Source organism: Octopus bimaculoides, chromosome 8, assembly GCF_046866305.1.
Source record: "Octopus bimaculoides isolate indiv1 chromosome 8, ASM4686630v1, whole genome shotgun sequence".
NCBI lineage: Eukaryota > Metazoa > Mollusca > Cephalopoda > Octopoda > Octopodidae > Octopus > Octopus bimaculoides.
In genome coordinates, this window is record NC_142935.1 from 87,620,230 (window position 1) to 87,643,647 (window position 23,418).

Here is a 23,418-nt window from a genome sequence, read left to right on the forward strand (position 1 = left end):
TCAAGTAATTTCCATTGTTTTAAATATCTGCTCTTGTAATATTTAGTATCGTCATCAATGCTTTTCTTACTGGTATGGGTTGGATGTATCTTCACAGCCCAATTCTGTTCTTATTCTGAGTTACTGTCCTCTTGGTCAGGTTGAGAACCAGGTCTTGCTCACACATTCCAGTTTTGATATGTACAGAGAGAACTGGGTGCATTTTAACATGACACCAATGCTAGAGAAGTTGTCCTGTCTCTGGTAAGGCTAAAGTGTCCTCTCGGCTCTTAAAGTGTACTGTGCACATTGTGTATGTGTGTGTGTGTGTGTGTGTATATATATATATATATATATATATATATATATATATATATATATATTGACTTCCTGTGATGGGAAGAGGTTGCAAATGATTGCCCACACTGGAGGCAAATACTGCGAAAGGGAATAAAGAGAGTGGAAGAAAAACAGGTACTTACTATCAAAGGGAAGCACACTCGATGGAAGGAAAAATCATCAGCACCAGCAAAGAGCTCCTTCAAATGCAGTCACTGTATGCATAACTTACACTCCCATGTGAGCCTGCACCACTATCAGCAGCTGACACGATTTCTTTGGGCACAGATCCATGGCCTCTCAAGACTGACAGATGCCTACTACTATATATATATATATATTTGTATTTATGTGTTTCAGCCAAGTGGCTGCGGTCATGCTGGTGCACCACTGTATATATATATGGATATGGATATATACACACATTTAAGCAAGTGGATACAAAGGAGGTTTGTTGACAAGAAAAGTATCTGGCTGTAGAAAATCTGCCTTGATAAACTATTTTTCTTTGCAAGTAAGATAAAACAGGTGTTAAAAATTGTGATGATGATGAAAAGAATGTCTTCTAAATATATTTAAATATTGTCATATTGTAGGCATTTCTTCAAAGACATGCCCCAGGCTGCTCTAGACAAGAAATCAAATTTTGAGTTTCTAGAAAAGGAAGTTGGAATTAGGCGATTTATACCACGGAATATTATTGAATCCACAAAGGTAAATAATCCAAGCTTCTTAACTCTTATAAATGCATTAAGTATAAGGTGTGTGTGTGTGTGTGTGTGTGTGTGTGTGTGTGTGTCATGATACATAGTAACAAGGCATGGAATCTGTAAGGTATATGTGATGGGACATGGTGTATATGTATGTATGTGATGGGGCATGGTGATGAGACCTTGAATATGTGTAAGGTGTATATAATGTGAGACATGAAAAATGTGTAAATATATAAAAATATATAAAAAAAGCACCCCATATAACCCCTTATAGCTTTTTTATTTTTTGAGAGTTTAAGAAAACTTTTGCGAATTTGTCTTCTACATGCAGAATTCATACGATTATTGGAAAGTTGGGTAGGGAATGTGGCTTAAAGGTAATTTAGCTGTTGACTTTGGCACATCCCATGACTGCCTGATAGTTTCCTCATTTCTTTGTCACCCTGGCAAGTATTGATTTTTTTTTTTTTTTTTTTTCAATATTTTTCTCCCCATAAACACATTTAAAGGAATGATGCTGTACCCAAGGGTAGTTCATTGCTAGGATTTAAACAAAATATTCAGACTGTCCATATTTTAAACTCTGATTTAAAAAAAAAAAATTCGAAAAAGAATGGAAATTTTAGGGTTTTGGGGTGGGGGTAAAAATGTTTTTCTCATGATTGTATGAATTCCCATGTATAGAAAACAAATTCACAAAAATTTTCTGAAAATTACTAAAATTAAAAATGTTACAAGGGGTTACATGGAGTGCTTAAACCAAAATTTTACCAAAAATATAAACACAAGCACATGTATATGCATACACATCAAAACACCACACATGTTCATACATGCATACATTCTTAGATGGTACTCACTTTATTATGGTGATTGTGTTTAAATTTAGTATTTAAAAATGTATATTTTTCTGTTTTAAGTTTTTAAATGAATATATTAATTATTTTGATTTTTTTTCAATTTATTCTTTCAGCCTAAAAACTTACGAAGATTAATTCAAAATCGTTTTAAGACTTATTCGTCGTTGAGTGAAACTGAATGTGTTTTTAAATTCTTTGAAACTTTGTCTACTGTTACCAAATTCAACCAAGAGCGCTTTAAATGTGCCTTAGGAGTAAGTGTTCTCCAAAATTTAGACACTAGAATTTATACAATTCCCCAAAATTGTTTTGTTTTCTTTAACCCTTTTGATATCAAACCACCTGAGACTGCCCCTGGTTCTAAAATACAAACTTCCTGTTTAAAAGGTACCATTTACCTTGCTGTATGTAGTATTACATAGAGGTACTTCTAGCTATAAAATGATACCATTTGGAAGTACTGTTCAACTAACTATAATTAAAAACCATGCAAGGTATCATTCATCTTTCTGAATTGTGCTATGTGGTGGTCTTGTTGACTTAGCTGAAAATAGATACCATGCTTGTTGAAGGCAAATAACCAGAGACCACTGCCAAGATCCATTTCACAACAAGATAATGTTTTAAATATGTAGATAATGGGGTTGTGTGGGTGTGTGTCAGCCATCATTTTAACCTGTTTTCTTCCATGCTTTCATGCATCAAAGGGAATTCATTGAGACAGGTCTTTTGTGGCGAGATATCCTTCCTGTTGCCACCCATTACTTATTCCCATGTAGAGTATTATTTTACCATGGTTAAATGTGTTTGCCTGGTCCACGCGCACACACACACACACAGTCTTTCAGTTTCTTTCTACCAGAGCAACTCACAAGGTTATGGTTAGCCCAAAGCTATAGTAGAAGACTATAGGTGCCATGCAGTGGTACTGAACTTGAAACCAGAAAGCAAAATACTCAACTACACACCCATTCCTGTGGTTCAGCTGGGAAATTGGCCTATGTTGGAGGCTTTGTCTACTCGAAACTTAACCACCTCCATATGATGTTTGCTCTTTCCCTCTGTCACAAGACATGCATACTCCTACTCTTCTACTGGTTTCACTTATTTGTCTGTAGTCATGCTGTAGTGCTGCCTTCACAAGTTTTAGTAGATCATGTTGACTCCAGTATATCAGTCTGCTACTTATTTTATTAATCTACCTGTTGACCTTCTAATTTATGTCACACACACACACACACACACACACACACACACACACACAGACAAAACAAGTTTTTATGGTTTCAGTCTATCATATTCTAGGTAATTTGCCCCTCCTCCCACACACATGCTGTAAACCTCTAACTTGGAGTGCGGAAAAACATATCTATTATTATACTGCATTTTTCCACATTATAATAATGTGGAAAAACACCCCAATTGTTATGATGATGCACCTTCACTTCCTAGTTGGGTTGTGTAATGTTATGTTGATAGTCTATTGTCAGACACTTAACCCTCTTTGATATCAGCCTACCTGATACCATCCTTGGTTCTGTGATATAACTTTCTGTTCTAAAGTGTTTTAAAACATCCCCTCAAAATTCTGTGTTAATATATGTTCCAAACACTAGCTAAATAATGACAAAGTTAATTTGCAAAATTCCTTTATCATTTCAAAATTGATTAAAACAAAAGCAGCGTATTTCAATAGATGTATGGGAACCATAAGGTTAAACAGTGTTGGAAACAAAATTTTCAATGTTGCTTGAAGAATCTGAATTGGTAGCTGGGTGGAGATAGATAAAATAGTTTCCTGAAACACAATTGACCAACTGATAGTTTTGCCTGTTTTTAATCTTTGATTCAATATTTTCTTTACAGTATGGCTGGAGCATTTCTGTAGATTTGGTGGTTGGACCAGATGTTGGCATCAGTTATCTCACAGAAAAAGCTTCCACGGTATGTAGGATTTCTTTTTGTCCTTTTGTTTTTCTCTGCTTGTCTTCTTTTGACCTGTAACAATGCACTGTGAACAACAGACTTATTTCAAGGTAACAATACTTGACTACATCTTCAACTAACCATGAAACATTTTGGCTTGTTAATTCTTCACATAGACTTCACCCCTTTCAGAGATGATCACAAAACATGGCCTGGAGTCTTCACTAGATAAAATTAAGGTCTATTGCTTCTGTCACAAATGACATAATTTCTCATGCTGGCACAAGGTAGATGATGATGATAATTGTTTCTTATATAGGCACTAGGCAGAAGATGATAATGATGATGATACTACTACTACTACTACTACTACTACTACTACTACTACTACTACTGATAATGATAATGATAATAATAATAATTGCTTCTAATACAAGCACAAAACTTGAAATTTTCAGAGATGTTTATTGATTACATTGACCACAGTACTTTATGTTGTTATTAAAGTGGTGAGCTGGCAGAATCATGAGCATGCCAGATAAAATGCTTAACAACGTATCTTCCAGCTCTTTATGTTCTGAGTACAAATGCTGCTGAGGTCACTGCCCTCCTTTCAAGGTCGATAAAATACAATACTAGTCAAGTACTTTGTTTGTCTTTTGATTGTTTGCTTGGTGCAGAGGTTTCAGGCTGTTTTTCAAGTCAAACTCTTAACTCCAAGCACCCAATGAAGCAGGCGGCCTGTGGTGGGTCAGCACCTTATTAACAGGGGGCTGCCCAGCTTGAGGTGGGCAGTAGCTAACCAATGGGACACGAGGGTCCCTCCCACCGTCAGAGGTAACCTGTAGCGCCCATATCCTACGCCAATCAGAATGGACTTATCGCTTGTGATTGCTACCTCCCATGTTTTTTCTGCCACTTTTTACAGCAGCACTGAAGTGTCCTCTCCAGTTTTGCGCAGGCCTGGGCTAAATATAAGAAAGTACTGGGGTTGATATAATCAAGTTGCCCCTTCCTCTTAAAATTACTGGCCTTGTGCCAAACTTTGAAATTATTATTATTATTATTATTAGTAGTTGTATTGGTGAGATGGCAAGCTGACAGAATTGTTAGCACACCAGGTGAAATGTTTTGCAGCATTTCATCTGTCTCTATGTTCTAAGTTCAAATTCCACCGAGGTCAACTTAGCCTTTCATTGTTTTGGAGCTGATAAAATAGATACCAGTTGAGTACTAGAGTCAATGTTATTGACTTACCTCCCCCCACAACTCGCAAAATTACTGGCCATCTGTCAAAATTTGAAATCATTATTATTGTTCTTGTTGTTAAGACAGTGAACTGGCAGAATCATTAGAACATTGGAAAAAATACCTTGCAGTATTTATTTCTGCTTTTTATGTTAACTTTGCCTTTCATCCACTCAGTCGATAAAATAAACTACCAGTCAAGGTTGATGATATCAGCCTCCACCTCCTCTCTTAAATCAAAAACCATTATTATTGTTGTTATTGTTGTAATAAATTGCTAGTGTACGAGATGACCTCTCATGATGGTGGAGGACACAAGTGTTAGTGTTCAGAGGAAAGTGTAATTGCTTACTTTGACACTAGTCCATGACTAGCATTTATTTCACTATAAAGCTGGCATTAACCTTCACAGGAACAAGAGCAACAATGGTGATACTACTATTACTACTACTACATTTACTACTATCAATAATAATGATATGATAATGTTGATGATGTAATAGTTCAATTGAACTGGTGTCCATAGTATATGGTTGAAGTGCTGTTAAGGATTTCTAAATAAATGTAGAACAAACAAGTAGCAGGATATTTGTAATGTGATATGACATAGATAAACCTTGTTTGGCATTTAGGGAATGTTAATGTTATTGTTGGTGGTGGTGGTGGTGGTGGTGGTGGTAATGTGTTTAAAATTACAATGAACCAGTTTGTCTATCTCAGTTCCTTTGTGAACTTGTTTATACACATGTACATATCACCATCCTTTGGCACACACATACACAGAAACAGATAAAACCAGCATCATTGTTGTGTAAATTTTTTTTTTTTTATGGTTGAATAATGCCCTTCCTATCACCCACCACATTCCACCATGATATGTATATATGTATTATAGTACAAAAGGTGTAGGCATGGCCATGTGTTCAAGAAACTCATTTTGGACCCTCTGTGTCGACACTGTTTGCTGGTGTCCTCTACTATAGCCATGAGTTGACCAAAATTTGTGAAGGAGATTGGTAGATGGAAGCTGAAGACGTGTGTAGAGAGATATATAAGTATGCATATGTGTGAGTATGTATTGGCTTGTATATTCTGTTTTTGGCATGCACATGCTAATTGTAAACAATTATTTGATTATGGTCTTCTGCAAAAGCATGTCCAGCCATTTGATCTGTTTGATGTTCAAAGGGAAATATTGCCTTACTATGAGATAGAAGGTTGATGGCAAGAAGAGCATCCTGCTACAGAAAAATCTGCTGCATCAAAGTTTCATCTGAGCCTTCTAAACATAGAAAAGGGAATGTGAAAACAATGATGATATAAGACATACAAATACATATTACATTTTTATGCATGTATGTATGTGGTTTTTTTTTTTTTTTAATAATGGAAAAGATAGACAAATTGACAAAATACATTGCAGTATTTACCTTCAGGTTTTACGTTCAGAGTTCATATCCCATTAATAATTGGCTGCATTTCTCATCACTTCAAGGGATCAGTATACATAAGTACCAGCAATATACTAGGGTGTCAATTTCAGTTGTGCTTTCCTCTTGTATTGAATCAATAAAAATTATTGTGTCTGTTTATGAGCAAGAATGGCTGTGAAGCTAACATGATGGGCTACTTAGCACGTGATGGAGAGTTTGGGATGAGAAAGACACGGCTCTGTGGTAAGAAGTTTGCTTTCCAACCACATGGTTCCAGGTTCAGTCTCGGCACTTCGGGCAAGTGTCTTTTATTATAGCCCAGGCTAACCAAAGTCTTGTGAAAGAAGTGTGTGTGTCTGTCTTTGTGTTTGTTCTCCACCACCCCCTTGACAACTACTTTGTTTGTTTATGTCTCTAACTTTGCAATTCAGCAAAAGAAACTACTTACAGCTTAAGAGTAAGTACTAAGTTCGATTAAAATCCGTCAAGGTGGTGCCTCTTCATAGCTGCAGCCCAGCGACTGAAGCAAATGAAAGATAAAAAGATTGTGACAGTTAAGCTGCACCCCAGGGCCTGTACATTCCACATGATTGTGTAGAAAATGACTGTTGACGTCCAGATATAAATGCTTTTACTACAACTCTGTGACTAAATACTGAAATTTGTATAAAGACCTCATAAAGTAATACCTCCTTTTCTGTATAAGACAATAGGGTATGATTTGAAGGTGATTTGACTACTATTTCTAACCAGTTAAACTACTTAGACTCCCTTAATGGTTCATATGTTATTCTTGCTTAACCCCAAGTGAGCCCAAATTCAGTAGACTTATGGTCAAAATTGTTCCACTTGTGACTATGTTGTCTTTTATTCAAACAATATATTTAGGACTACACCATCTAATGTGTTTTTTGTTAGTTTTTTTTTTTTCTAAGATGCCAGGTATGAATTGAGGGAGATTTAGTTGCTATGTCTAGCATGTTGAGTAAGTGTGTGGAAGTATCTAGATGGTTTGGTTTAAATGCTATTCTTAGCATGGTTGTATTACTGAAGACTGTGTTTACATTCACTTGTCTAACTAAGTTCCAGGCTATAACATCTGTTAATTCTCTACCTTCAAGCCATTCTGTAATTGTTGCAGCATGAAAAGGAATTTTATTTTTCTCTTCATGTCAAAACACAGCAGTCATTGCAAGTGAGAGATGTCAACTGTTTAGTATAACTGACCAAGAACTAAACATTATTGTATGTCGTCTTGAAAGGTCATTTCAAACTATGTCTGCTGGCATATTGATGTTTCAGAAGAATTATAACAATCCTCAACTATGACATTAGCCGATAAAATACATTTTTACGATCTTACTTTATTTCTCTCTCTCCTTCCCTAGCTCTCCATTGATTTAAAAGTCCAGTTGAAAACAGTAATAAAAGATCTATTGCACTCTAAATACTACAGCATTTCAAGCACTACAAGCTAGATAGACTAACTGGAAAAGTGAAACTTTCTCCATAATTATTTTACAGAAACCAAAACTATTCACTCAATGTCAACTACAATCCTCATCTACCCCACCCCCAACCAGAAGCCATCCATCCCTCCACTCACCCACCCACCCACCAAAGTGTTTATTTATCCCAATACTTAGCCATTAAACAAGTGGCTGTTAAAGCCATTAAGTCTAAACACCATTGAATCTTGCAGCACTATTATTCAATCATTTCCTCACCACTTTGCCCTAAAATAAAGACCACTTTATTATGACAAATATCAAACCAATTTGAAACTACAAATTGGTGAGAATTCCCTGTCTAAAAGATTTCATAATTATTCTACAAAAACAAACAATATTCATATGATATGGTTCTTCATAAGTTCTTTCTCTCTCTCTCTCATATATGTATATATATATATATATATATATATAAAAACCTCATGTGTCACTGGCTCTTGTGCGAGTGACACATGAGGTTTTTCGAGCGAGATCGTTGCCGGTGCCCCTGGACTGGCTCTTGTGCGGGTGGCACATAAAAGACACCATTTCGAGCGTGGCCGTTTTCGTGCGGGTGACACGTAAAAGCACCCACTACACTCTCTGAGTGGTTGGCGTTAGGAAGGGCATCCAGCTGTAGAAACTCTGCCAAATTGGATTGGAGCCTGGTGTTGCCATCCGGTTTCACCAGTCCTCAGTCAAATCGTCCAACCCATGCTAGCATGGAAAGCGGACGTTAAACGATGATGATGATGATATAGATATATATATATATATATATATATATATATCTTTTACTTGTTTCAGTCATTAGACGGCAGCCATGCTGGGGCAGCACCTTGAACTTTCTTTTAGTCAAATGAATAATTGACTTCAGTATTTTTTTTTCAATCTTGGTACTTATTCTATTGGTTTCTGTTGCTGAACTGCTAGTTACAGTGACATGAACACACCAACACCAGTTGTAAAGCAGTAGTGGAGGACATTCATGGACAAACACACACACATATACAACAGGCTTCTTTCAGTTTTCTGTCTGCCGAATCCACTCACAAGACTTTGGTTGGCCTGGGGCTATAGTGGAAGATACTTGCCCAAGGTGCCATGAACCTAGTCTTAATCTGGGACCATGCGATTGGGAAGCAAGTCTCTTGCACACGCACACACACACACACACACACACACACACAACCTGCACAGGAGTGGCTGTATCATAAGAAGCTTGCTTCCCAACTACATGGTTCCGCATTCAGTCCCATTGTGTGGCACCTTGGGCAAGTGTCTTCCGCTATAGCCTCAGGCTGACCAAAGCCTTATGAGTGGATTTAGTAGACAGAAACTGAAAGAAGCCCGTCGTGTGTGTATGTATGTGTGTATGTATATGTGTGTGTATGTATGTATGTATGTATATATATATATATGTGTGTCTGTGGTTGTCCCCCCCCCCCCACCATTGCTTGCCACCGATGCTGGTGTGTTTGTGTCCCCATGACTTAGTGGTTTGGCAAAAGAAACTGATAGAATAAGTACCAGGCTTACAGTGAATAAGTCCTGGAGTTGATTTGTTCAACTAAAGGCGGTGCTCCAACATGGCCACAAACAAATGACTGAAATTAGTAAAAGAATATATATATATGTATATATATATAAAACCATCATCATTTTTATGTTCACCTAATCCATGCTCATGTGGATCAAATAGAATTTATTGAGGTGGATTTTCTATGACCAGATGCCCTTCTTTGTCACAAACACCTAGTTCCAAGTAAGGTAATAATTCCCTGCAGCCAGACATGTTTCCATGGAGGAATAGAAGCAAAGAATAGAAACTGCTTGTATGACAGTGGTGTTCATTTACAACTGTCACATGTTGTCAAGACAAGGAGACATTTATTATGCATACACATGCACATCTTCATCATCATCAAATGTTTTCCTTGCTGGTATGTATTGGATGCAGCCAACAAGCCAGAGGATTGTGCTAAGCTCCAGTGTCTGTTTGGTGTGGTTTCTATGGTTGGATGCCCTTCTTAATGCCAACTACTTCACAGAGTATACTGGATGTATATTACACGGCACTGGCATTTGTGAGGTCACTTTCTTTCAGTTTCTGCCTACCAAATCCACTCACAAGGTTTTTGTCAGCTCTGTACTCTACTAGAAGACATCTGCTCAAGGTGCTATGCAGTGGTTCTGACCCTGAAACTGTAAAGCAAGCCACACCTGCAAAAAATATAGAGAATAGACATTAGCCCTTTAGCATTCAAATTATTTTGTCAAGTGCAATGCTTGCTTATTAACATCTTTAATTAATCATGCATTATCTCATAGCTTCAAAATTTTGATGACGTGATTGTTTTATTTTTAGAATGACATTGTAGGGTAAGTGTGAGAAGCTGAAGCTGATCAGTTTGAACATAAAACAAGTAGAATATTTGGGCTGGATATGACCAGTTTAAAAGTTAAAGGGTTAAACGATGGTGATGATATTAAGTTAACCCTGCACAATGCAGCATCAATTCCATTTTTGAAACTATATTAAAATTCTAAACTGCATTAGAACACATAATGAAAATCCTCTCCACACTGCTATATTTTAAAGTACACATTAGTTGGAACTTCTTTATGTAAAATGCGTCAAAACTAGTTTACCAAATCAACTCTGTGCATTTTCTTAAATTTTTTTTAGATGCTCCTAGTATTAAATCATTGCAGTATCAATGTACTGTCAGGAGCATCAAGAAAGAAAATTCCTCCACTTTTTTTCTCTGACTAATGAAATAATTTTATTATATGCACAGCATTGTTCTAGAAGAAGTTTAGGTTCATACTCATTCACAAATACAGCCAAGTCTGTGTTGTCGTAATTTGTCTTTCTTGCTATGTCTCTTGAAGTTAAAGCACTAATTTGACAATTTGTTCTTGGCAGTCCAGAGGCAGACTCTTGCAAATCTTTGCATCCCATGGCCAAAACTTGATCCACAATTTCAATCAGTGCTTGATTAAAAATTGTTTCAGAGAACTGAATATTGATATCTGGGTTTGCCTGTTGAACTACATACTTTGTCCTCAGCCATGTCCTCACAATGTTTCATCCAAAGCTGTAAGGGACTGTCAAGTTGACACCTGTTCAGTATAATTGTAAAAAGGTTACAGAGTTTCCTTGGAGAATCTGATACTGATGCTTCAGTCAATGCAAGGTCCCAATGCTCATCATTTTCTAAGAAAAACCTTGTTGATAGCATACTTCCTTATAAGTTTCAAACACATGACCATTTACCCTCCCCAAATCTTAGAATGATTTGGGACCATGTACTTCATGCAAAAGAAGCTGTAAGTAGTAGCATTCTGCTAGACTTGTGGGGGACACTGTAAACTCTTGCAAGAGCATCAGCCCCACGTTTCCTCTTGTGCCATTTATTTTCTCCAGGTGTAATACTTGGGTAATTGTGGGTAAAGGAATTTTCTTGCATCTTCATCTACTTGACACAACTTAAAAAAGCATTAGGGCTAGTTTCTTTTGGAGAAAGTGCTTGTTGTTAGGCTGTTTGTTTTGTAAAGATAACCCTGTGGCTATTCTCTAGATGGACACTCAGATGAATGATGGCTGGGTGCCCCTCATGAATGGGAAAATTGAAGATGTGCCAAAAAGCCTCATTGGTACTGATGTATCTTCCTCTGTCATACTGTGCAACTTTGTCATTTTTATTTATCTGCTGACTGCCATTCTGCATAAGGGTGTATGTTGCAGTGTCTAAGCCTTTGTTTATACATTTGCAAACATACTTAATAGAGCCAAGTGTTGCAGAATTCAGCATTGACTCTGGCTACCTGCACTTGTCTTTGCTTCACTGTAGATTACTGATCAACTGCATCTACCCCATCTCCTCTTGTAGAGAGTGAGACTATTGTTCTCGGAAACTTTTTTGAAAATTAAAGTGGAGATTAAATGAAAAAATGAGTTACGTGAATATCTTCACAAGAGTGATTGAAATAAATGGCGATTGTGGAACGCCCCACGCATGCACACATATACATATACAATATCAAACATCAGATGAAATGGACATGTGAAAGAGAGAGGGGGGGGATGTTGTTATGTATATGTACATATATAAATAAATATACATACATCTTATTTGTTTGTTTGTGTGACAGAGAGAGCGAGTGCCACTTAGACATTACTATCTCATACACACGCACACACACACATACATACAAAAAAGATGTATGCGTATGTATATAAATACATATGTATGTACATATACATGACAACATGCCCCTTCACTCACACTCTCTCACATAAATCTATACAAATGTACAGACAGAAACACGTGTGCATGTGTGACTGACTACAAATGCATAGAGCTGAACACGGCATGCTAAAGGTAAATAGATAAAAAAAATTTATGGAAATTAACGAAGTGTGAGGGTTCAAGCAAAAGAATGCCCATATTGTTTTGGACATCCCATGTGGAATTGCAAAATTCTAATGTGATATTTGTGTAATAACAAAATCACACCTGGAGTATGTATGTGTGTTTATATGAAAGAGCTTGTGTGTGTGTGTGTGTGTGTTTATATTAGAGAGACAGTGTATGTGAGAAAGAGAACATTGCAAACAAAGAACGAAATAAACATGAAATGAAAAGCTCATCTAAATAGAAGTTCGTTAAAAACTATATTGTGCCGAATATTTAAATTTGTGAACTTGGTAGATATTTCTTTCAGTAATATATCATAGTTGCAGGGTGGCGAGCTGGCAGAAACATTAGCATGCCAGGCGATGTGCTTAGCGGTATTTCGTCTGCTGATATGTTCTGAGTTCAAATTCTGCTGAGGTTGACTTTGCCTTTCATCCTTTTAGAGTTGATTAAATAAGTACCAGTTATGCACTGGGGTCGATGTACTCTACTTAATCCTTTTGTCTGTCCTCGTCCCTTCTATGTTGAGCCCCCTGTGGGCAATAAATAAATATATCATAGTTGACATAACAATGCGAAATTTTTCATTTCTATTTGCAAATGAAAAATTTCACGTTGCTATGTCAGTACTGAAAGTTGGCATTGAGAAACCTTTTTAAAGGAGTGAATCATATATATAAAGCAGTATTATTTATTTTTAATAAAAAAATAAACTGAAGGCCCTCAAATTATTCATGCATCCCAAGTATAGAAGCAATTTGTGCAGCTGTTTTTGCATGAAATGCAAATACACACATACACGTCCCGTACACATACACTGTGATCGGCTTGAAAAATTAAGACACCAGGATATTTTCCTACTTTTCTTAACATGAAACCAATGGTAGCCTTAATTTACAAATAAAGAAATTACATCCACCAATGCAGTGTTAAGTACTCATTTTCACCGTTCAACATCTATATATTTACACACACACACACACACACACATATACACACACACACACACATATACACACACACACACACACACACACACACAAATATAATAATCCATATATCACATCTCATTTCATTATTTTTGTAGCCAACTCACATTGCTGATTTCACTGATGTAGAATCTATCCAGACATTATCTGCCACTTCTGATGACAAAGGTGTATTACAGCTGAAGATAGCCGGTGCTACAGAACCTTTGACTTTAACCTGTGTGTCTGTAAGTGGTGCTGAAGACATGGCAGATCTTATTGATGGTTATTGTCGTTTGGTCAACAACACACATAGTTCTTTGTGGAAACGAAAAGGTAAGCCAAACATGGTTTCATTGTAGTATTTACATTTTCAATAATTTATTGTAGTTTTTACAAAACATTCTATTATGGATTAACTACTCTATATCTTATGGATTAACTGCTCAATATCTTATGGATTAACTGCTCAATAACTTATGGATTAACTGCTCAATAACTTATGGATTAACTGCTAAGATTTTGATGTAAATGATATTGAACATTCAATCATCACATCCATTTTTCATTCTAGCATGGATTGGCTAGCTCTCATTGTATTTCAACACTCATCATGGTTCCTTGTGATCTGGTACACACACAGTAACAGAGTATTACTGGCCAGTACTGCTTCTGTCAATATCATAGATTTTACAGCTCAACACCCTTCCTAATACCAATGCCATTACAATGTTGACTGGATGTATTTTATTTTGGCATATTACAAATACTGATTAAAAACATCAGACCCACCCCGACTGATTGAGCTCAAGCCATATTTCTATTGCTTATCTGATCACCAAGTCACTGATTACTCTTCCAAAGAGCCTTTACTATTCAATTTTTTGGGATTAATTACTATAGTTTAATTCATGTGGCCATTTCTCATTCCAAATATGAATCTAGTGTTAGACATCTTGGTCTGTTGGAGATTAAAATGACCTAGCCTGCTGGCATTGAGGCAATGTTAAAAGTAAAACTAGTAGCAATATATATATATATATATATATATATATATATATATATATATATCTGGTGGCACATAAAAGACACCATTTCGAGCGTGGCCGTTTTCATGCGGGTGACACGTAAAAGCACCCACTACACTCTCTGAGTGGTTGGCGTTAGGAAGGGCATCCAGCTGTAGAAACTCTGCCAAATTAGATTGGAGCCTGGTGTTGCCATCCGGTTTCACCAGCCCTCAGTCAAATCGTCCAACCCATGCTAGCATGGAAGGCGGACGTTAAACGATGACGACGACGATATATATAAATTTAAGGAATGGAGTAAACGCATGTTATAACTGCATGTTATATACATTCCCTGAGGAGAAGTTTACTCCATTCCTTAAATTTTTATATATACTCAAATACCTAATATATATATATATATATATATATATATATATATATATATATATATATATATTATAGCAACATCAGTGACATAGTCTGATATCATTTTTGTGAGATACTATATGTTGACACAGGGTTTCCTTATTTGTACCCAAATATTTGTGCAGAAGAATAGGGCTATGAAATCTCATGTTAGTATGAATGGTCGTCTTGAAAATAGTGATGAATAAAGCTTTAAAACTAGAAATTTGTGAAGAAAATGAAAGAAACTGTTAGATATTTACCTTAGCATAAAAAGGAGAAAGTTTTTCTCTGATTATTTTTAAGCAGACTGGGCTTTCTGGCAACAATACTAGTAACATGCATAATGCTATAAAATTGAATCTCTGTGTGTATTTCGAAAGTTGATAATGAAGGATTGTGAGAGAAGAAAAGAGGAAGCATATAGGGCAGTGGAAGGTGGAGCAAGAGCATAAATATGATTAGAGAGAAGTTGGAGGAAATATTACATAGGCTGCTGTGGAGAGGCAAAGAAGAGACACTACATCTACTGAGAAAGAATGTATTGGGTCATGCCATAGATAATGCAGTTTTTTCAATTGCATGAACTAAAAGTTGGAGGGGGGATGGGATAAACTACCTGCCTCAACTTGCTATAAAAGCAGGTAGTAATTTTACCTTGTATTTATTCTTACTGCAAATTTTGAAGAGTGCCGTTTCATTTTAAGTTATTTTTTCAAAGCTATAATGGAAGTGACAAAGGAGCATATTCGGCATATTTTGTTGTACGAGTTCAATAAAGGTAACAACACAGCGCAAAGTGCAAAGAATATTAATGCAGTATATGGGGATCGCACAATAAGCGTAATCCAGTGTCAAAGGTGATTCCAGAAATTCTGAGCCGGAAACTACAGCCTAGGAGATGAGGCTCATCCTGGAAGATCTGTAGAGCTTGACGAGGATGTCCTGCAATCCCTAGTGGAATAAAATCCCATCGTAACTGTTGAGGAATTAGCAGAGAAGTTTGAATTTGGTCATTCAACTTATCATTCAAGTCAGCACCAGAAGAAAAACAACCAATTTTGGTTTCAAGACGAAAGGTGTTCTTCCATCAGAATAATGCTCGGCCACATACAGTGAGGATGACATTCCAAAGGCTGGAGTTTTTTTGAATGGGACACCATATTCGCCAGACATCACCCCATCTGATTATCATTTATTTTGTAGTTTTCAAAATCATTTGGATGGAAAAAATATGAATTCTGTAGACGAGATCAGAACAGTACTGGAGGAGTATTTTTCATCACAGACAAGTGAATTTTGGAAGAGGAGCCTTGCAAGTCTACCAGATAGCTGGAAGAACATTGTAGAAAATGAAAGAGTATATTTTAGATTAAAAAAGAACTTTGTCTTAATTTTGAAAAATAAAAGAATTATTAAAAAAAGACTGCATTATTCATGGGATGACCCAATACTTCATCCAACAGGGTAGGTGATTGATAGATACTGCTACTAGGATATACAACATAGCAGAAAACACTTATCATACAACTAAATACAAAGTGCAGTCAACATACCATGTGACTAACAGCATAAGAAGACAAACCATGTTAGTGTACAACTGTGAGTTTATATGCCATAGATAGAATTTTAATCTATTAACTTTATATATTTTAAGTTATATGAATGTTAAAGTTTTGATGACTGTAATGACAACATGTAATTCATTTTATTTGCAATTGCATATAAGACAATAAAAGCAGTGATATACATGTATATATACACTTGCATATATATATATGCACACAATATCATGTGTATACTCACAGCATATTAAACTGCTCCTGACTTTTTATTCACCTTGCACGGCAATCACTATCTTTACCTTGGTCTTTTAGAGTGAAGAGCCTTTCCTTTCAAAGATAATACATTCCCAAAAATTGTGGTTTAGATACCAGATCGTGTTATTTTTATTCAATGTTTAGACAGTCGTAGCAACGGTTTTGGACTGTAAATTTGAGCCTTAGGTGCTAAGCCACTAAGCTATACATTTAATTCTACATTGCTTTATCCCACCAAGTTTTCAGGGACAAGTATGAAATCATTAAGGGATATCAATGAAGATAGATTGTTATGTCCTAGGGGAGCATTATCTCTCTTCGGCATAATTCTGTGAAACTGGAGCTAAACAAATAGATTCTTTTCAGCTCTTTTGGCAGTTTGGAGATATTTTTATTTTGTCATCGGTTGAGAGTTCAAATCTACTTTGGATCTCTTCATTGTTTGTGCAGAACTTTTAATACATTCCATTCAGTTCACTATAATGTGTGATCAATAGACTGGTGTCCTATCCAGAGGCTGGGTTTGTCAGTGTCTGACCTGAAATCCAAGTAAATTTATTTGATGTGGTTTAATCTTCATTATCCCTCCTCAATTGAACATAATATTTTCTCTTGTTGATCCAGTGGAGCTCTGGCACAGAAGTAGTTAAGCAAACAGCTAGGTGTGATCTACAAACCTATTATTCCAATACCATGCCTCACCCAGTGGAGGACCAACTGTGTACCTCAGCAATCAATAGTTTGTGTAAAGATTCAGTGTGGTAGTCTGAATTTATTGTATTTTCTTTACTGTCCAGTCTGATTCTGTATGTTAGTAGATTCTGATGGTGACCACAGTGAAAATAGGCTATGTGGTCTTGATCAGGATACAGCAGTTGTTGATTTACTTCATCAGTGTTTGGGTTTAACGGCATCATTGACGATGACGGCTCAATGGAAGAGACAGTGCTTTTAGGATGGTATGTAGTTGTTTTCTAGTGTGTTGTACATGTGTATGAACTCAGTGGGAGTGATTGTGGTGTCTGGATGATATAGGAATGTTGTGGGATTTAGGAGATGTCCAGTGAAAGGGAGGGGGGGGGGCATAGTTTTACGATGGTGATATGTGTGTGTGTCTGTGTGTATGTATATATATACATAGATAGATATTTGGACTGAATGACAGTGTTGTTAGGATGGACTTAGTGTACTGTTCTGCTGTATTATAAATATGTATAGAGGAATGGTGGTTTTAGGAAAGAAGATGTGTCTGGGGTGTTTTAGGATGATTAAGTTTGCAATTGGAGGTTCTCTGTGACTTGGAGCTTGTGGTAATAAAATGTGACATCCTTGGGTTTTCACTAAAAGATGCAGTCATCTTGAAGGTTGTGCTTCAAGTTGAGAAAGGTTATTTTTAAATGTGAATATTGACTATACGTGTTTGTGTGTGTTCTCACAGAAGTTGTATGTATTGTGAAGTAACCCAGTGTAATTAAGGTTTGGTCTATAAAGTTTTGTTGTGTTCCAATAGGAAGTAGCAGTTTGTAAAGTGGCTTTCCTGTTACTACTTAAGTCAAATTCAATAGTCATCTGTCTTATACTCCGGAATTATTTGTTGTTTAGTTCATGGCGGAATGTCCTCTTTCACCATCAAAAATGTTTTACCATTCTATGTAATGCTGTTCAGTTGTTAATCATCATCATCACCATCATGAAAAGAAAACCAAGATCAAATTTGTTATTTTTCGCAAGTAAAAAATGTTTTTTTTTGTTCAAATGTCTTTTTTTTTCTTTAGATATAAATCTTCTTTTTTTTTGTCATTTCAATTCTTTTGTGTTTCAATTTAAATATTTTAGTTAAGTTTCTTTTAATTTTTCTTGTTTTTCTTTTTTCTTTTTTTTTTCTTTTTTTCTCCCCTACGTTTCCTATTTGAAGCCAACAATTTCAGATGTTCATCTGCCTCCGAAAGTGAAGGTTTGTAAACAGTTATTAATTTCAACTTGAATGTTATTAATTCCTTTTGTAGTCACAAGGTCACACGCTTGCAGGAGAGCAGACATTTCTTTCTCTTTTTCTTTTTTTGGTTGGTGGTAGAGTGTAGCATTGTAGTTTGATTGTATTAACTCCGCTATAAAACTGGTATCTGGACCTTTATATTAATTTTGTGGGACAACAGGCAAAGACAACTTTAGTCTGGCATTCTATCGTTTGTGTCATTCAGGAGACCTATCTAGAATTTAAAGTCAAATATTATATGATTTATTAAACGACAATTTGTATGTCTCTCTAGGTTTTGTAAAATAACAAACACAAAATGGTTAAATAAGCCAACCTTGAAACCATGAAATATCTGCTCCCCAAAATATTCTAGCTAATTTTTGTAGCAGCTTTATATGACTTCTATGAATGTCCTATAACCACATAAATCATGAAAGTTTATATTATATCCACTTATTTGAATTGTTCAATCTAATCTCTCAGAGTAAATTCTATATCTTTCTTTTTTGTTTTTGTTGTTTTTTTTTATAAGACTAACACGAGTCTCTATGGGAATTTATATTCAGTTCCTTGGTTTAGTCACTATTACAGTCAAATTATCTTCAGCTAGCTCCCTGTTATTTTTATTACGGAGTCAATATGGGCCACTGAGATAACTTGTATATTCTTAACTCAAATTGGTCTATATAGTAACCAAATGTATTTTCATCCGACCACTGATCAAATCTACCCTCGTTCAGCTTCTATCCAAATGTACCTTTACTGAATTCCTGACCAAATGTACCTTCAGGTTAACAATAAAGCTTAAAACCCTTGCTGGTATTGTTTTTCTACCTTGACATAGGGTTACAAATTTTGGCAGGTGTTGGCAAGGTTACAGCCAATTATATCAATCCCAGTATTTGACTGGTACTTTTTCTCAACTTTGGAAGGATAACAAAAAAGCATTGGGCTTTGATTGGATTTGAACTCAGAATGTAAATTATTCTATCTAGCACCATTCTACTACACCACCCTTGTATTCCTAGTAATAACGAGGAAGATGATATGGTTTCTTATCAAAACACCAGGTTACCTGTTGAGCAGAAAGGAGAGTGAGTGTGACAAAGTGGAATGCACTGCTCTTTCTCTTTTTTTAATTATCTTATTCCTCCCATCCACAGTTTGAAAGCTTAGTTTGAATGTCAAGTGTTTGAACTCAAACTCTTGATGGTGGAAGAATTTATTGAAAGATAGCCAAAATACTTTGCAGTAGTATCATATAATTTTCTCTTTATTTTCTGAGTTCTAATCATAATAGTCAACTTTGGTATTTATTTTCTCAACTTTAGAAGGAGTAAATCTAGTCAAGTACTGGAGCCTATGTAATTAACTATAACCTTCCTCAAACAGCTGTGCCCATGGGCTTATGAATGGGGGGAATATGTAAAAAAAATCTTCACAGGGAGACTGCCCATAATGTTTCCATGCATTTTTAGATTATTAAGACTTATATGACTGATGTCCAGTCTAGATTATCTACAGAAAATAATTGGGCAAGGGGTCTCATGCCTATTATTCTACTGATTCAAGCAATGATACGATGAGGTTGATGATGATGATGATGATGTTTGTGATAGTATATTAAAACCACTCCATTTCAGCTCAAAGATGGGTTTAGTTTACTGAGTCTGTTCTTTAGTATATTACCAGTATTTAGCAATACGGCTCTTATTACTACTCTACTTCAACATATACAATATTTCTGACTAATGCATTATGTTTATTTATTTTACAGCAGATACTATGCCACGGACATCTCGTTCTAGGTAAGCATTATTTGAATTTAACTTAAAATTTGACCTGAATATTAACCTAAAATTTACCTACAATTTAACATAGCTTAAATATTCAAGTATCATTTGAGATTAAAAGGAATCATGATGATGATTGATTCCTTTTAATCTAAAATTATAATTTACTAATCAATAGGTAACCGAATAAAAATATTGCTTTATATATATATATATATATATATATATATATATATATATATATATATATATATATATATTATACTATATATATATATATTTATAAAAAAGAAGTTTGAAAACGCCAATATATAAAAAATGAATTTTAATTTATAATTTTGTCAGATATTTATATTAATTTATATATACATACAACAGTATATATATATCAGCAACAGAGCAGTGTGTGTGTGTGTGTGTGTGTTTCGTACATTAAGTGAAATCCTGTCCATACATTGTTATATATATATATATATATATATATATACACACACACACACACACACACACACACATTGAAATTTCATTTTATATATATATATATATATATATATATACATATATATATATACATACATTGAAATTTCAAATTTCATTATATGTATATATACATTGAAATTTCATTTTATATATATATATATATATATATATATATATATATATATATATATATATGTATATATATATATATATATATATATATATACTAGCAGAGATACCCATTGTTGCCCGTGTTACATGCAATTGAAGAATGAGACTTTTCTGTTATATTTTCTGTAAGGAATACATATGATTCGAATTTCATCAAAATTGCACATGAGGGTTCTTTCCCTCTTTATACATTCTAATCATGAGACATGTATCCCATACTATTGATCTTTATGCGCATATTCCAAAATTTCAGTCTTCTGGAACCTGTAAAAAGGTTTTTGCTCCTGAAAAATGGAGCTCATGGAGCTCTAAAATGTAGGAATGAAGGACCCTATTGGGGGTGGGTGTGTTAATGTCAACCAGAGAAGTTGAATTGTTGGGAATGTTTTTAACTTGAGTCTTATAGTATGCCTGTATATATGTGAGAGTATAGTCTCACTTGAATATTAAAGTGAAAGTATTTGAAATTACAGTAGCAACATGTTATTGTTTCACTTTTGACAGGTAATACTGAAACAGTGGAAAAGTTTCAGTGTTAAAGTGAAAGTATCTGACATTACAGTAGAGTGATGTTATTGTTTCATTTTTGACACGTAATACTGAAATAGTGGAGGAGATATGATATTGCTGTGGGCTCGAACTATGCAAGAAGTTAAAAAATTTTTTGGCCTAAGACACTACATGGACCCTAAGTAAGGCATGTGTTAATTTGGAATGAATTTCAATTTCATTTTATATATATATATAATATATTGCAATTTCATTATATATATATATAATATATTGCAATTTCATTATATATATATATATATATATTGCAATTTCATTATATATATCATCATCATCGTTTAACGTCCGCTTTCCATGCTAGCATGGGTTGAACGATTTGACTGTGGACTGGTGAACCAGGTAGCTACACGAGGTTCCAATCTGATTTGGCAGAGTTTCTACAGCTGGATGCCCTTCCTAACACCAACCACTCTGAGAGTGTAGTGGGTGCTTTTATGTGCCACTGGCACAAGTGCCAGGAAGGCAACGTTGGTAACGATCACGGTCAAATGGTGCTATTTACGTGCCACCGGCACGGAAGTCAGACAGCTGCTCTGGCAACGATCATGGTCAGATGGTGCTCTTAGTGCTCCACTGGTACAGGTGCCATCACGATTTCACTTTCGCTTGCCTCAACAGGTCTTCGCAAGCCGAGTTTAGTGTTCAATGAAAGAGACGTTGGCATGGGTGCCAGGCGTCAAATTTAGTTCGATTTCGATTTCACTTACCTCAAAAGGTCTTCGCAAGCAGAGTTTAGTGTCCAATGAAGGAATGTTACGCATAAGTGGGCTGGCTACATCCTTGGCAGAGGCCTTGGATTTTGGTCTCACTTGGCTTGTCGGGTCTTCTCACGCACAGCATATTTCCAAAGGTCTCGGTCACAAGTCATTGCTTCGGTGAGGCCTAATGTTCCGAGGTCGTGCTTCGCCACCTCATCCCAGGTCTTCCTGGGCCTGCCTCTTCCACAGGTTCCCTCAACTGCTAGGGTGTGGCACTTTTTCACACAGCTATCCTCATCCATTCTCGCGACATGACCATACCAGCGCAATCATCTCTCTTGCACACCACAACTGATGCTTCTTATGTTCAACTTTTCTCTCAAGATACTTACACTCTGTCGGGTATGCACACTGACATTACTCATCCATCGGAGCATACTGGCTTCATTCTTTGCAAGCTTACGCATGTCCTCAGCAGTCACGGCCCATGTTTCACTGCCATGTAGAATGGTTGTTCGTACACATGCGTCATACAGTCTGCCTTTTATTCTGAGTGAGAGGCCCTTTGTCGCCAGCAGAGGTAAGAGCTCTCTGAACTTTGCCCAGGCTATTCTTATTCTAGCAGCTACTTTCAGCGCACCCTCCTCTACAACTAACTTGGTCACCCAGATAGCGGAAGCTATCAACTACGTCTAGTTTTTCTCCCTGGAAGAAGTTGTTTTCTGCACATTTTCAGTGTTTATTGCTCCTGAACATCTGCCACATACAAAAACTAACTTCCTAGTTAACCTGCCTTTGGTATTGCTGCACCTCTTATGTGTCCATTTCTTGCACTGGGTACATCTTATAGAATTTCGACCTACACCTTTTCTACAGATTGAGCAGGGCCATCTACCTAAAGGGGTTTGTGTTTTGTCTACCTTCCTACTTATTAGGACTTTGGTTTCAGCTAGGTTGACTCTAAGGCCCTTCGATTCTAGTCCTTGCTTCCACACCTGAAACTTCTCTAGTTCTGATAGTGACTCAGCAATTAGTACAAGGTCATTAGCATAGAGGAGCTCCCAGGGGCATCCTGTCTTGAATTCCTGTGTTATTGCCTGGAGGACTATGATA

General features: G+C 36.0%; 1 protein-coding gene across 15 annotated transcripts in view; it reads left to right on the forward strand.

The window, feature by feature from the left end:
* The window catches only part of LOC106874006 (focal adhesion kinase 1), a 235,425-nt gene that overhangs the window by 133,186 nt on the left and 78,821 nt on the right, over positions 1–23,418 (forward strand). For 10 of the 15 annotated variants that reach the window (XM_052970233.2, XM_089356767.1, XM_052970231.2 and 7 more), the window contains exons 6-11: positions 915–1,032; positions 2,005–2,145; positions 3,758–3,835; positions 13,500–13,716; positions 18,531–18,569; positions 20,371–20,401. In XM_052970233.2, the coding sequence (XP_052826193.1) occupies positions 915–1,032; positions 2,005–2,145; positions 3,758–3,835; positions 13,500–13,716; positions 18,531–18,569; positions 20,371–20,401 (624 nt within the window). The remainder of the gene's footprint in view (positions 1–914; positions 1,033–2,004; positions 2,146–3,757; positions 3,836–13,499; positions 13,717–18,530; positions 18,570–20,370; positions 20,402–23,418) is intronic. The other 5 variants (XM_089356763.1, XM_089356764.1, XM_089356770.1 and 2 more) reach the window with 1 other exon arrangement.